The 12,583-nt window shown below is 35.7% G+C and overlaps 1 protein-coding gene across 1 annotated transcript; it reads right to left on the minus strand.

Annotated features, from left to right (window-relative positions):
* Positions 1–8,751: 8,751 nt before the first annotated feature.
* Positions 8,752–9,539, minus strand: LOC110228590. The gene is made up of 2 exons (XM_021026319.1): positions 9,457–9,539; positions 8,752–9,385 (listed from the first exon to the last, which is right to left on the minus strand). The coding sequence occupies exons 1-2, from the start codon at positions 9,532–9,534 to the stop codon at positions 9,134–9,136; spliced, it is 330 nt and encodes a 109-aa protein (XP_020881978.1). The 5' UTR covers positions 9,535–9,539; the 3' UTR covers positions 8,752–9,133.
* Positions 9,540–12,583: the final 3,044 nt, after the last annotated feature.

Genomic DNA, 12,583 nt, shown 5'->3' on the forward strand with positions numbered 1-12,583 from the left:
GATGTCTTTGGTTGTCTTAGAAAATACAACTGTCTATGTTGTCTCGTCAACGAAACTTCGCTAATTAATTGTAAAGTCAACAAAAACTTTATGATTTAAATGTTTTCATCGTAGTCCAAGATTAAATCGTCCCAAATTTGAAAGTTCATAATTTTTTTTTGACATTTTTCCCAAATAATAATGAATGTCTCATCCATTTCAAGATTACTTTTTTTTTATTAAAAGACATATTGTTCCTTCAAATGCAATTTTTTTGGAAAAAGTTAAAGTTTTGAGTTTTGCCTGTTAAAAAGTAATTTTTTTTATCCTAAAAGAAATATTGATTCCTTGAATGTGCAATTTTTTTTGGGATTTAATGGGTTAAGTTAAAAAAAAAAAAGTGTTGAGTTTTGCAGGTTAATTAGCCAGCTAATTAAATGCTGGGGAAAGATCACAAGTCTACGTCAAGCCCTACAAATTCACAGCTGTATAATAGTACCGTTGAGATTCCGCCACGTGTCATACTTAATCATCCATTATCTCTAATCATCATCCCATTTTCTCTAATCTTTTACGTAATAAAAAATTAAAAATGTGAACAGTTATAAAACTAAGCCTTTTGATATAATGATGATGCAGTGTCTTTAACTCTTTATGGACCACTAGATATAAAGGATTTAATCACTAATTTAGTAAGAATTTTCTCTTAATGACGAAATGATATGACACGTGGACTACAGCTGCATACCAGTTAGACAGCCTGGTTTTATGGTCCAGATGTGGTCCACCTTCAAGCCCATTACGGCTTTATGGGCCCTTATAGTCATCAGTGTAGGGCCTACCCGTAATGTAATTTTTTATTGTAATAACAATTATAAAAACAAAACGATAGCAAAAGTACGTTGAAGAGGTTTTATAGAGCCACTATTTCTATCCAAAAGTAGAGGAACAAATATTATTTTTTGTCAGCTTAAAAGAAAATATTTCAACATTTCGTTGTGCATAGCTGTATAATGGAGTTTAATGCACTCTTGCAAATTTTTCACTAGCAAACCAACAAAATAGTCATTTTCAAATGACTATTTCTATGGTTCTATCAGCCCATAATTATTTATGTATTTTTGGTCAAGAGCCCATAACTATATAACATCATTATTTCTTACTCATTTCACCGTTCCAGATTTTAAGAAAAAAGATAAAAATTGAAATAGCTAATTAACTACTAAATTTTATAGATCATATATAATACTATCATTCAATTAATACTGACATGAATTTAGAGATATGTTGATAAGATTAAATCTCTTACAAAAAGTATGTAAAATACAAGAATCCATCCAAATTTGTATTGATTCTTTTGTCAACATCCAATTCATATTTAAAAAAAAAAAAAAAAAAAACTGAATTAAACTTTCCTTTGAATAATTTTATATAATTTGGTTGGTCGGTCGAATTAAACTTTCCTTTGAATAATTTTATATAATTTGGTTGGTCGGTCATATATATGCAAATTATGTATGACTTGGTTTCTTACAACAGACAGAGACAACCCACACGTTTGTTCATTGATTCTAAGACCTAACAACTTCTCTGATTTGTATTGCATAAAGACAATATAACCTCACATATCCTATATTTTTTTCTAGTCACAAAGTTCATAACAAATTTGTTAATTAATTTATGAACCGAAAACAAATTGTAATCATTGTCGACTGTTGGGCGGTGCTGTTTTGCTTTAAAACTCTATCGCCGCTCGAATCTCTATCAAATCTTTATCTGTTGACAAATTATTTGGTTTTTGTAAAAATACCTTCGATTATTTATTATATATACCAACACGTTTTTGTTTTCTTTATCCGTTATTTGAAAGTTTTAGGTCGGAACTCGGAACTATGTATAAAACTTTGACAAATTTGTCATTTTTTTTTGTCAAATACAAATTTGTCATAGTCCTCACAAAGTTAATCAAAAGTCTCCACAGAATCAGAGTCATTCATAAATAGTGTTTAAATGCACAGGTTCGTGCATGTTTTGTTTTATTTCGGTTAAACATAGGTTATCTATGATTTTTAATGGAAGAGAGTCTATTACTTGCGAAACAAGTAAAATAAACCTTATTTATCCAAATGAAAAAAAACTGAAGTTTAAAGTATGACCTGAGCTATGATGAGTTTAGTTAACGTATTTGTCCGGCTCCTTTTTGCCCTACATAGTTCAAAAATCCAATTCACTTGTCGACATCAGAGCCTTCTTCCAACTTCTTCTGATTCTTCCCAAGGTCCTTTGAAGTGCTGAGAAGCTCCAGCAATTCCTCGACGAAACGTTTTCTTGTAGCTTCTTTTTTAAAATTCATTTTCGCCATCTTTAACTATCTTCTTCAATGCAATGCAACAAGACCTTTTTTGAGTTCTTCTTGCGGACAATCACCATCCAAGGAATTCTAGAATCCTTGACGCGGTTGAAATGCTTCTCCTGTCTTTTGGTTGCAATGAATCCCAATTTTTAATTACAGAACCAAAACATGTCATCAAAAGCATAAACACTTACTATTACTCACCCTGATCGCTGGAACTTGTTGTGGTGATTGATCCAACCTTAAGAAAGATGTTCTTGTTCATCATTAAAAAACTGATTTGAGTGAAACAGTTCTGTCATGATCTTCACAACTTCGAAAGCCGGTCCTGTTCTTTCAGTCTGACCAGCAATATCGAAATCGCATTGATAAAATTCTCTGTACCTTCCTTTAGATGGATTATCCCTTCTGTATACTTTCTCTATTTGGCATCTTTTGAATGATTAATTTAACTTATTCATAGCGTGCAAATGGAACAGTTAATTCATATCGTAAAGAACAGAGCTCTCCACACTCTGTAACACAAATAAATAAACTGGACAAGTATGCATGTCCCTTTAGGCCTTTACTCAAAACCCTTTTTTTCTCCTTATTCTTCTTTTTATCTGTTATAGGCTCCTCCACTAAGCAATGTTGGTCTCAAAAGATCACTCTTACGATTTCTGCGAATTGGAAACTGTTTCCATCAACGACGAAGAAATTATGATACAGAGACAAGTAGACAATCGTATTTATCAGCTAAAGTGCTCAACCCCTCACGTATTATTGGGCCTTATTGACATGGGCCAGGCTTGATGCTTAATTAATCTATAACTTTTTTTTAATAAGGACTAAAAATGGTAAAATTCAACGGTTTAGAATGATTTGTTTTTGAAAATTATGATGGAATGGATGGTGCAGATTGATTAGGGAGATGAAGACTCAAGTTTACTCTTTTTCATTTAGCAAAATTGCATCTACCGGATCAGTCACATCTTCTCATTCGTTTAAAAGCAGCGGGTGGGGTTGCGACTGCGAGAGTTTTCGGAAACAAGTGGTTACGATTTTAAGCATTTTTAAGCATTTTGATCGACTAGTTTAGTGGTTGAAAATTAATACGTTTGCGGGAGTTTTATGGATGGTTAATTAGCGGGTGCGGCAGCAGTTAAATCGGAAATGACAAAAGTAAATGTAATCTATAATTATAAAACTATAAAACACCAAATATTTATATGATTATGATAAATATATAAAATCTATAATTAATAATAAAAACCATATATAAAGTGCTACATGATTATTCAAAAACAAATAAATTTCATAGTTAAGTGTTTATTACTTCATGCATTTGTTTCATCACAAAAAACTGCATCAAGTAATATAATATGACAAACTACGAAAAAATTTGTTTTGAATTTGTATATCTTTCGGATTAATAATATTATTACAATACTTACGTTCGTATCTTGTCATTCTACTGTTTGGATTGATGCCATGGTTTTAATAGAGAAAAAACAATTAGGGTTTTGAGAAATACCGTTAATATATATGGGTTTTGATAATATTTCTAAAAATTATTTGTTGTTTATGTATTTTTTTTGCCAACCGCTACCACCCGCAACTGCAAACGCTTTTGGAAATGAGCTTTTGAAATTCTCCAATTTCGAGCGGTCTAGAATGGTTTAAAACAATTTCTATGATTGGTTTTAAATGCTAGCAACCGTAATCTCAACGTTGTGACTGGTAGCGAGAGAAGCAATCAAGCCCCTTAACTCACGAGATGACTGAGAGGGGCGTATCAAGATCCTAAACCGACACCAACCATCGTTGTCCCACAAACCTAGACCTGCCAACCAAGTACATGTTTTGGGTGTTAAAGTTTCAGGTGATTTTACAAGATGGATGGGAGCTACTTAAATGTAGAGTAACCAATGTTTTAATTTTAACTCTCAACTAACTTTTCAGTAGTAACCAATCTTTTAGAGAAAATTTCAGTTTAGATGCAAGACAGAACATGAAGCAACCAAAACCAAACCAAACAACAATAACCCCACAAAGACAGATACATCGAGAGATTCTATTGATTTGACCCCAATCAAAACCAAACTGTTAACACAACAACAGGCCTTGACATACTTCAGTGACTCCTATTAGTAATCGCATAATGGCGGAATGGCGTTTTCTAATGCAATTATGCAAAAAATTTGTCAATCAAGGAAATCTTTATAATCGCATTAACAACGCAAAAACGCAAGATTTGCGTTTTCGCCTAAAAAGTAGAAGTAAAAATTCATTATAGAAATAAATGGGTATATAGTTGCTTATTAACATAATGAGTTTTTATTATTTTACCCATACAAAATATTTGCAATAAGAAAACAATTTTTTTATACTATATTTGGATAATATTAAAAAAAAATTCACAACGTTTTAACAATTTTTAATATTTATATATTTTATTATCAAATATTACTTAAAATTTTATTGGTGTATTCAAAATATTCATATTATATGGCTAATAAAATATTCTAATATTAAATGAAATGAGAAAATTATAAAAATATTTCTAAATGCATAATAATAAATATAAGTGAAAATAAATTATAAGTTTAAAACATAATATTGTTTCACATACATATACGTAAAACTGTAAAAGTAAAGTTCATGACTCCATACTTAATACGAAAAAGCTTATTGATTTTTTTTACTAAAAAAAAGAGCTTATTATAATTTTCTTGGTAAAGTAAGCATCTTTCAATCTTGTTCAAAGGTTCTCTGAAAACTTCATCTTTTACTTTATCTTTTCAAAACATATTTCTTTTTATCCTTTTACAAGCAAAAAAAAACAAAAGACAAAGAAGAATTATATTTGCTTTACTAGTTGTTGCGGAGAAAGTTTGACTGTCCCATAATAGCTTCTTGTTTTCTTCCCATGACCAATCCATTCTTCAATCGTATATCGTTCTGTATTTAGATCTATATATCTTAGTTTTCTATAATGTAAACAGTCTTAGAACAATGAGAAATAAATTTATAGCTTAACTGATATAAAACAAAATCTGAAAAATCCAATCACATACACGGTTAATTCAACGGGTAAGAAGATAAATTTTCTAGTTATTTGGGATTCGAGTTCTATTATAATTTTTTACCGGGGGAGGGGGGAGATAATCTACACATTTTAGATACACCATGAGATTGAGAAATATGGAAGACTAATTAGTACTTATTTTAAAAGTCCAAAACTTTCTTAATGGATAAAAAACAAGGGAATCTACAATCTATGACCATAGACGACTCGTTATTTAGTTCTCTCTCCACACCACTTTTTGACATTTACTGTATATGTCATAATGACAATCTAATCCCTAATGTATCTCTCTTTCTCTTTCATTTCTCTCTTCGGTTTCTACTGCAATCTAAACCCACAAAAATTCAATAAAAAAATTAAAATGGTTTCAGAAACAAAATTGCAGAGAGCCAAAGCTGGCCGGATAAGCAAATTCGTGAGTTGTGTGGTTGACTTGTGACAATGGTAGTTTTAATTCGGCGAAAACAAAAATCAAGGGAGAAGAATAGATTTTGTCGGTGGAAAACGATCAATGTCACATTCGTCATGGTTCAAGCTGTGTTTAAAAATGATAATGGTCGATTTGATTTTGTGACAGAGAGAACCGGTCGATTTTGGTTGTCCCGACTTCGATTCCATGAAGGTTGAAACCAAGACACAATGGTAGTTTCAAATCTCGGTGGTAATTTCGAAACCCAGCAGAATTGTGGAATGAATAATTTGTTAGCTGGGTTTTGATGAGGTTTATTGAGCAAAAGAGGGAAACTGGTATCATTGGCAGCAACGACCATTGTCTCATTTTTCTGGGTTCGATTTTGTTATATGGGTAACAATTTAATTAGCAACACATACAAAAATGCTAACGTATAAGTTAAACGTGATAACTAAATTATCATTATAAATAAGTATGCTAATATATAAGTTAACGGTTATAATTAATTATTAGAGTAAATAAACAGGTTTTTATATAAATTAGTTGATACCAATCAAATAGTCAACGATTTAATATGATAAATTTGAGCATACGTTGTATAAGTTAGGCATGGGCGTTTGGGTACCCGTTCGGTTCTGGTTCGGTTCCGGTTCGGTTCCGGTTCTTTCGGTTCTAGAGTTTAAGATCCATATAGGAACCAAACAATTTCGGTTCGGTTCCGGTTCCGGTTCTGGTTCTTTCGGTTCTGAAGTTTAGGATCTATTCGGATATTTTTTCGGATATTTTTAGGTATTTTGGATATTTTTGGGTATTTTCGGATATTTTTGAGTATTTTTGGTTATTTTAAGTATTTTTAATGTATTTTCCAAATATTTGTTGGTATTTCGGGTATTTTTGGTTATTCGATCTAAAACTAACTAATATTTTTAGATATAAACTCATATTTCGGGTATTTTTGGGTACCCGAAATATTTCGGTTCGAATCGGTTCCGGTTCCAGTTCTTTCGGTTCTAAAATTTAGGATCCATTTAAGTATTTTAAAATTTCTGTTCGGTTCCGGTTCGGTTCTTTTTGCTTCGGTTCCGGTTCGGTTCTTGTGGTTCGGTTATTTTGGCCAGCTCTAAGTTACATGTTAATATAAATATTATCCATATATCGAATATTTTATCATGTTCATACAAATATTATTCAGATATGTAATATGTTAGCACATTATTATTTTATATTAACATATAATTTATAGCTTATCGCGATACTAAATTATTTAGCATGTGTTATCTGCATATTATCGTGTCGAAATGAACAGTGTCACCCACATATTAACCTTATTTTAATCAGTGGCATTTTAGTAATTAATCCAAAAAAGAATGATATTTTTGGTTTATATTTTCTTTCTCTTTCCTACTTATCTAATTTTCAAATTACCATGGATTTAAATTTAATTATTTGGTCAATTGAGGATTTAAATTAATATAGCCCAAAAAAGAAACATGTAACCTAAGTAAGTGGTAATGCGCTAATGGCTTTCATTGGTATACAAGTTGCCATGTTCGTCTAGGTTAGAGATAAACTCTCATGAATTTATTTAACCATTTCCATTTAACTAGTCAAAATGATGTATGACTTTAGATCCATTAAAAAATTCGACGAGTTAATTATTCGAAAGCTATATATACTTTAAAAAATTAATCGGATAGTAAAAGTTTGGATCACTCCCTAATGATAAAAAAAACGGTAACCTAGATTTTGTGGTACTGTAAACTAGCGATACTATGTTACTAAAACTTGGAATATATTTTTGAAATTATGTGTTACAGAAGAATAAGAGATGATGGTTGGTTCTTCATCTTTTATTTCATAAATAAAAATATTGGAACGATATGATTTGTTGCTCGTGTTAAGCAACTATTTGGTCATACAAGAAGTTTAGAAGAATGTACAAAATTTAAATGTTTATGAGGGATATACTTTTGAGATTTCTATAAAAGTATACAGACAAGTAACTTAGGCACTACACTTGTTTAAGGATTTAATTTCTTCTAATGTGTTGAACCATATTCAAATCATAACTATACAATATAATACCTATATTTAAAATGTTTTGATTTTATATTTTATTTGGTATAAGTAGTATAAAATTTATTTGGATTTATTTTTTATATAAATTGAATTTGGTGAAAAAATATTGGTTGTTGTTGAAATTTGGATTTACTTTGTATTATATAAGCATCATTTGCAAAAGATGTTTTAACAGTCTGATGTATTCTTCAAACTTCATACATGACAACACTACAAGAAAACATGGATTTAGCGACTACAAGAAACGTAACTAAAGAGTCGCTAAACACATAATAACCACTAATTAGCGACTAATAAACGTTGTCGCCGAACACTGCGTCGCTAAAATAAATTGTAGCCTAATAGTCACTAAAATAAATAGCGACTATTCTGCGACAACTATTTGAAGTCGCATGTGCGTCGCGTATGAGTCGCTAAAGTGGCGACGGTTCTGCTACTAATATGTCACTATTTGGCGACTGGTTTGGCGACTAATAGGTGACTGTGGAATCGCCAAAAAGACACTACAAGGCGACTGTTTTATGAATGTTTTAGTGACTGAATGACTATCGTTTTACGACTTATTGGAGGTTTATTTTTGGATTTTGCCTGCTTATTTTGATTCCAATTACGTTTGCATTTACTAATTAAAACCAAACATACAAGTTCACAAGACCAAAACATACAAGTTCTTAATAAACATTAAAACATACAAGTTCACAAGACCAAAAGTACAAGTCCAAAATATCAAGTTCACAAGACATAAATACAAACATACTTGTACCATAAGTACAAGACCAAAAGATCAAGTTCAAGTTTTTGAGTTAAGAGGAGAGAAAGCTAAGTAGCATGAGTAGTACCATCAGCATTAGTAGCAGGAGTTGGATTTGGTTGGACCTCTGAATGATCATCCGCAGCAGGAGTTGATTGGGAATTGAGGAAGGCCAGGAAATTAGGGTCAGTTTCACTCAGGTACTTCTTCACCATCGACAAATGCTTGATCTCAGCTGCTTGTGATGCTGCGACCCGCAATGCCTCTGCTTCACGTGCTGCTTGTAGAGCTGCTTGTTCCTCTATCTTGCGGTTAGCATCCTCAAGCTGTGACTGCAGGGTTGTGAAAGAAGAACTGCTTCCTGCGTACTTGCGCTTCCCGTTGATGTAAACCCCTAAGCTGCCAATTCCAAAGTAATCCCCTCTATCATTTGTGACAGTAGACTGCAAAACAAAGTAAAAACATTAGTGCTTAACAGATAAAAGTAGACTACAGAGCAAAAGACAAGACTACTACCTGAAGAAATATCTCATCATCCTCCTCCTGAGACAGCTCAGACTGACGCGAATTACCATCATCCTGTTCATCATTCTCTTGCAGGGCAGCCAACTTAGCTGCCTTGTTCTTGAGATATGCCTCATGGATTTCCTGCGCCTTCCTATCAACAAATGTCCCATCCTTCTTGGTATGAGTTCTGATGAACACTTCTCCAATAGTAGGAGGTCTTCCCAATTCAACTTCCTGAAATATAGTAACAGAGATGTCAGCAAGTAATAAACAAAACAAGTATTTAAAACAGACATGTAACTTACCATCTCTTGCTCCACTTGTAAAAAGGACTTTGGACCAGAAACATGCTTGTGAGGACCAAGACCATTACGGTCAGACATCCTAGCTGCTGATTGTGGATGTCGGATTCACACACTCAAGTATTTTTGTTAAGTGGGAAAGATTATCCTTGAGGGACAAAAATGAATATATAAAAACTTGTAAATTGATACGAAAATTGCTATATTATTTCTCTCGAGAGAGGAAGATCCCCTTTACATGGCCATCGGCCTCTATATTTATACACCGATAAACGACATTAAAATGAGTAATTAAGCACAATTATTTCTTCTTAAATGTGTCCGTTTTGATTCTTCGGCTTTAATGCTCAACGTTTGAATTTGAGTTGACTCTGATCTTCATGGGCCTCGCCTCTTTCGGCCCAAGTGTCCGCGAACCGACTTACCCGCGTCTTCTACTCCGAACTCGTGTCACAGTGTAGTCACTTCGGATTCTCGAAATGGCGACAACCACTTCGACCGTCCCTTCGGCTCACGGGTCCAATGGGCTTCATCCTTTATGGGCCATTATTTTGATCACGTGGCAATCTTTGGTTGGTCTCGTACTTCTGGTGCGGGATCCGACACCAACAATTAGCCCCCCAAGTTCTTCGAAGTGCTATTCCAGTTCGGAGGACTTTAAATGCTCAAGTGGCCAAAGATTGCGCTCGAGAATCTTTCTGATTTCCCGCCGAAAATCCCATCACTCCTTTAATTTTGGCACTATCCATTTTTAACCGAGTGACATCTGTCATCATTATGACCGTATATTGATTAATTACTATTAAAACGGGAGAAACCTTCCCACTTCCCACACGACTTCCGAGGCGGTTTCATCATTAGCTTGAGGTAACTTCTTTTCACCATTACTCTCTTCTTTTACTTTTGTACTTTAATCAAAACCTCTCTCTTCGTTCCTTCACCAAAACCTTCTTCGCCGGATCCTGAATTTTTCTTTCTTCCCAATGACTTCTGATTCTGATAGACCCGAGTCTCCGTCTTTTGACGAGAGGCGTTCTAGTAACGACGAGTGCACCCGCCCTGGTGACATTGCCGGTCCGCACTATAGGTCCACTTGTACTCTTCAATCCCTCGAGCGATTGAGAGAGCTTTGCCGGATTCCGCCGGAAATTATGGCGGAAGCACAAATAGCTTCTCCCACAGAATCTCCAGAGTACCATCGCGATGGTTACTTCTGTGTGTATGAGATTTATTTCAAGGGTTGCGGGCTGACCTTTCCTCTTCCCGAAGCCCTAATTCTATACCTAGCGGCTCTCGAAATCGCTCTTCCTCAATTAACCCCCAATCTTCTTCGTACTATTCTCGGCATTATAACAATCGCGGCGGAGGCCGGTTACGTTATCGGAGTTGCCGAATTAAATGAGCTTCTAAGCGTGAGAAGCTCGTCGAAGAAAACGGGGTATTTCTCAGCATATCCTAACGCCAACAGGAACATCATTTCGCATCTTCCAAACAAGGATGAAAATTGGCATCATCCTTGGTTCTTGATTAAGAAAACTCCCGCTTCGATTGGAAATCTTGTAGATTTCCTCCCTTCGAAGTGGTCGGCGAAACCTGGTAGAGATTAGGTCGCCCGTATCTTTCCCGGTTGTTTCTTTATCTTTATTAACTAACATCGTTGTTTCATTTCGCAGCTTTCATCGCTTCTAATCTCCCATCTGAAGAGTTCATCGAATTCTTCAAAATAATTCTTGAAGGGGAAATCCTTTGGAATTCCTTCACTCTCGAACGATTCATAGAGGCTAACCACAGACTCAGGATGAGTCCGCCTGGTCATCTTCACCAAATTCCTCCCCCTCCCTCAACTCAGGGAATGTCATCTCGGGCCCTTGCGGCCAAGCGTAAGTTGCTTTCCAAGCCGATGGCTGAGGCTTGCGAGGAGAAGAAAAAGTTTCTCGCGACTTCTATAGACAAGAAGGACTATAGTAGGACCTTGCTGGTCGATGATGGCAGTACCGAGGGAGCCCGATCTGTTGCTTCCTTCAGACTAACTCCCCGTCGCGATCGCCGCGACTCACGTTCTCCTCGGAGGGATCAATCTCCTCGCCGTGATTCACCTCGTCCTCCCCGAGATGATTTTAGCAACGAGCCAATTAAGAACTTGGTTCGCCGGAAGAGATACAAGTCCTCTCGCAGAGATCCTTCCCCGCAGAGGGAAAAGTCAAGGGCCCGGACTGACCGCTCACCTCGGTCATCCCCTCCTTCTGAACCAATGGGTCCTCCACGACCGGTTGACATGTCCTCCTCTTCCCAGCCGGATAGTGGAATGACTGCCCGGAGCGCGTCTCCGAAAAAGGGGGATTCTGAATCTCGAGATGCTCCCTCGAGGCTGAAGCCTGCTCTTGTCCCTCAAGTTAAATCGCTTTCAGGTTTGGTGATTTACACGTACTTTAAACTTTTTGTCTTTATTAAAATTCCAATTTTTTACAACTCTTCCTTCTCCACAGCTATGGAGAAAGAGGGCAGCGTCTTCCGATGCTTCAAGACCCGGTCGGGCTCGATCTTGCCAGACTTCGACAAATGGCGCCCTGCGATTCGTGAACGTTATTTGCTTCACGCGCATCACTCATCTCGGGTTAGTTCCGTTTTCTTTTATTATTATTTTTTTTATTGTATTGCCATTCTGCGAACTGACTCGTCATCCCGGGTTCATGTATGACGCCAGGCTCATAGCGAATTTAACGACATGATCGAACATTACGAAGGGCTGGTCCTTGGACGGGAGAAGGAGATTGACATGTGGAAAAAGAAACTCTCTGCTCTTGAGGCCGAAGTCAGCTCTTCTGCCGGCTCCAAGCACGAGTTGGAGGACAAAGTTGACAATTTAACATCCGAGCTTGCGCAGGTAAAGGGGGAGCTGCAGGGTCAGTACGACCAGAATTTCAAGCTCCAGGAAGAGTTTTCTGGTATTCAAGGTAGGCTTCAAGAGTCCGAATCAAACGCTGATTCCCTGAACAACCAACTCATCGAGCTCAACGCAAAGTACAAGGCGATCGCCAAATTGCGTGATTCCGAGTTGGCGAGGTCGGCATCAAAAGCCAGAAAAGAGGTCAAGGGACGCGGGATGGAGTTGATCCAAGGGGCCATCCGA

The sequence above is a fragment of the Arabidopsis lyrata genome (assembly GCF_000004255.2).
Source record: "Arabidopsis lyrata subsp. lyrata unplaced genomic scaffold ARALYscaffold_5, whole genome shotgun sequence".
Lineage (NCBI taxonomy): Eukaryota > Viridiplantae > Streptophyta > Magnoliopsida > Brassicales > Brassicaceae > Arabidopsis > Arabidopsis lyrata.